This window comes from Arachis ipaensis, chromosome B01 (assembly GCF_000816755.2).
Source record: "Arachis ipaensis cultivar K30076 chromosome B01, Araip1.1, whole genome shotgun sequence".
NCBI classification, from domain to species: Eukaryota; Viridiplantae; Streptophyta; class Magnoliopsida; order Fabales; family Fabaceae; genus Arachis; species Arachis ipaensis.
The window spans coordinates 132516096-132519819 of record NC_029785.2 but is presented as its reverse complement, the minus strand read 5'-3'; the positions used below and the strand labels follow the sequence as shown (position 1 = coordinate 132519819).

The 3724-nt window shown below is 31.7% G+C and overlaps 1 protein-coding gene across 1 annotated transcript in view; it reads right to left on the bottom strand.

Annotated features, from left to right (window-relative positions):
• The window catches only part of LOC107639687, a 3858-nt gene continuing 1513 nt past the window's right edge, over positions 1380-3724 (bottom strand). The window contains exons 2-5 of the mRNA XM_016343252.2: positions 3229-3485; positions 2273-2363; positions 1815-1881; positions 1380-1706 (exon numbers count right to left, since the gene is read on the bottom strand). Coding sequence (XP_016198738.1) covers positions 1653-1706; positions 1815-1881; positions 2273-2363; positions 3229-3485 — 469 coding nt within the window. The 3' untranslated portion in view covers positions 1380-1652. The remainder of the gene's footprint in view (positions 1707-1814; positions 1882-2272; positions 2364-3228; positions 3486-3724) is intronic.

Sequence of the window (3724 nt, the reverse complement as noted above, 5' to 3'; positions counted from 1 at the left end):
CAGTTGGTTAGGAAGTAGTCGTGGATGCTTTGAGCTATTCAATGGAGAACTTGAAGTAATGAAATTTGATTGAGGGGTAATAGTAGAAGCATCTTCATTCTCTTGATCTTTTCTTTTAAAAAATGTATCAATAGTTTTGAACTTACCAATGGCAAGACTAATAGAAAAATAATAAAAAAAATATTAAACAAAAAATTGCAATGCTAGATTATATAATTTATTCTTCTTATCCTTTTATCCTACAACGTAATATTTACTAGTCTTTAAAAAATTGTAATATGAAATACAATTCATTTATTTTATTTTTGTATGACTATTTATCTTTATTGTTAGTTTAATAAATTTTTTGAAATAAAAAAAATAAAAATAGAACTTTTTTTGGAAGAGAGGAGTGAAGAACCACTTGTTGAATTACTATTTTTTTTATCTGCAAAAAAAAAAATAAAAAAGATAGAAGATAAGAAGATTAAAGAGACAAAGAAAGAGAAAAATAGAAAAAGTAGTTATCTACTGCAAAATGAAAGTGAAAAGTTTGAGGGAATGAAGACATTGGAAGAAGAAAAAGAATTTATATATTATTTTTTAAATAAAATAAACTATTAAAAGTGTACCAAAAAAAAGGAGGAAGGACTGAGAAATAAAAAAGGAGGGCCATGTCTATTATTTTTTTTTTTTAACAAAAATAAAAAATTTGGGGATTGCCCCCCTTTTCAAATGGTAGTTTATTCTTTGCTATACCATGAAACTCATTTTTTATTTTTGGACAGGAGTAAACTTAGTATTTCTGTCAAGCCTTTACAATCTCGAAAAGTATTCCCTTGCAATGTGGGCACCAATTGGCATGGCCCAATACTTAAAACAAGTTTGAAGATTAACATACGGACCAACAAATAAAGGAAAAAGAAGCTTCATAGCACATGCCACCTTTTTTTATTGTTTATTTTTAAAATTATTATTAATTAATTATATATTTGAATTATTTTATTGACTTTATTAAATAATCCTGATGGTTTTCAAATTTGCAATTGAATCATTATAAATTAATACGTAAATTGATATCTATTGAGCCAATTATTTAACATTTGTACAGTTATAATACAACTAATGTTGTTGCAAAAAATGTATAAAAGAAATTGAACATTTAGTAAGACTTACAGTTATGCAAGCAATACGGTGCAAAGCCTTTTACCAAAAAAGATTAAGATGCAGAAGAACATTTACCTTGAGGCGATCAAAGTCGAGTAATCTAACTCAATCTCAAAAAATAGCTCAAAGAAAGAAAGTTGTGAAACACTTACAAAGGCTATCATGATGATCATATCCTCCAATAATGCAATTACTTTAATATAGGCAGCATCTAGATATACGTTCCCAAAAAAGAAAAAAAAATCCAGTTACAGATTACAATAACAACTGCATTAATCACTTTAGATTTTAGTTTGAAAATGACAAGTCATTTACAGGAGGAGCAAAAACAAGACACTTTCGTTGGCATAGCTTTTCAAATCACAACAGAAGATCAGACTTGTGTTTGATCTTTAATTCTTGTCTGCACAACTCAACTATACACTAAAGCCTTTCATGAGTTAAACACATCATCATAAGCATTAAAACGACTATTAGAAAAAGGGCAGCTTCAGTACTTTGACCTCTCAATCATACATCCCTTCATGCTCCCAAACATCCACTAGGAATTTGACCATTTCCTATTTTATAGAAAATAGAAATAGATATTATGAATTAGTAACTTTGAATTCTCATTAAAAAAACCACAACATGGAACAATATATTATACATGTACGCAGCAGACTTACAGACAGAGGTATGCGCTTGGGGAAAGGTTGTCTGGTCCCAAGTAAACTTTCATAAGTCGCATTCCAACTGCAACAAATACATTGACTCATAAGTCATCTGCCGGGGGCAAATCCGGATATATAACAGAAATATGGAACCGAGACTTAGATTTGATAAGCAATATAAATAAACATAACAGATATCAGTTAGATGGTTTGATTTGAACCAAATGAACAGGTTATAGATTACGTGTAAAGTTGAGCAGTGCATTAATTATCAGGAAAAAAAAATGTGGAGTGAATTGGGATATATCTAGAATTTGATTGTACAATGAGGACAGTATCTTTTTCATTAAATTAATGTTGTTCCCCCTCCCCCAATCGAATTTAGTTATATAAGATGATACCCCCATTTGTATATAGACTATGTTAAAGACCACTTTAATAAATTGGTATTGAATGTAACGTTGTAAACACACTTTAATCTGGGTTCACGATCTTGTTGGCTTTGCTTCTTAGACCTGCCACTTCCAATCCACTGAAGCCTGCTTTCATTCCAGAGGAGAACACCTGCAATGAACAACATGCATTTGATAGAAATTAACCATCATTTTTTCCTATAAAGAGAAAGTAAACCTTGCAAATAATACACGGCAACAATGTACGAGTAAAGAGAAATGAAATGGTACAATAATATTTACCCATATTCTCACCAAATTGCATAAAATAACATAATATATCATTCAGCAATGCTCCAGTGAAGCACATGCACCTACCTACCTTGGTTATAGGACTGGACTTGAAGAGATGGGGAATTTGTATCTGAAAACTTTCTCCTTCATCCTAGACCTTAGGGCCTTGTTGTATTACACGTTTACAACAACAATAATGAAACCTTGTCCCACTTCTGGGTTGGCTAGATAGATCTCATGATGCTATCATGTCATAAATTATGCTTGAATTTAAACAACTAGGAATCTGAATCCCCTTTAATAATTGCACCTATGATTTTTCCCGCTGTCTATAGCCATTGTGTATCCTCAATCTATTCACTTTCTTTATTGGGGTTTCTTGAGACCATTCCTCACACCCAAATGCCGAATGCTGGATTTTACCATCCATTTAACATTAAGTGCTCCCCCAGCTTTCTCTCCAATACATTCATCTCTAATTTTGTCTAGTGTGGACTCATCCAATAATTAGTCTTGGTCTTATAGTCCTGTCATAAAAAATCCCTCCATATTTTAATGGTAACTATATTTTATCACAAATAAACATATGACACTCCAAGTATCCATCTTGAATCCTATGGTATTACAGCAGATATTGATTTACTACCCAAAAAATTGTCATATGCTAATACGCTATGCCAAGAGTATAGATGAGCATGTTAATGTCAGTTAATATAAGAAAGACAAACTAAAATCAAACTTGCCTTGGTTTACGAATTCAGGATTGGTGCCTGAGGTAGAGGTTCCACTTGTTTGAAAAAGAATTTGATTTAATGTACTGACAGAGGAGATACTTCTTTGAGATTGAATAGTGCTGTTATCCAGATCACATGTGCTTGAGCTCCAGAAACCATCAGTTATGGTTGGTTTTCTTACAGTCTGTCCCTGAATTCTTAAACCCTTTGCTGGTTCATCCACAGCTATAATTGGTGTGGGCTTTATACAGCATCCAAAACAACCACTGCTCTGCTATAAAGTAAGTTAAATAACAGCAAAAACATAGGCAACTGTAAAAGTCTACCGATACATATTGAGCTTCAACAAAACACATCATTGATTGCAAAGAACAATTATGCTATGTGTACCAAGAATCAGCTACCATATCAATACATTTTGGAATACAAAATACTTATTAAAAATGAGTGAAACACGTATTTATACACAGGCTGATTTAATAGCTGATTTTTTTTTTTTTTTGTT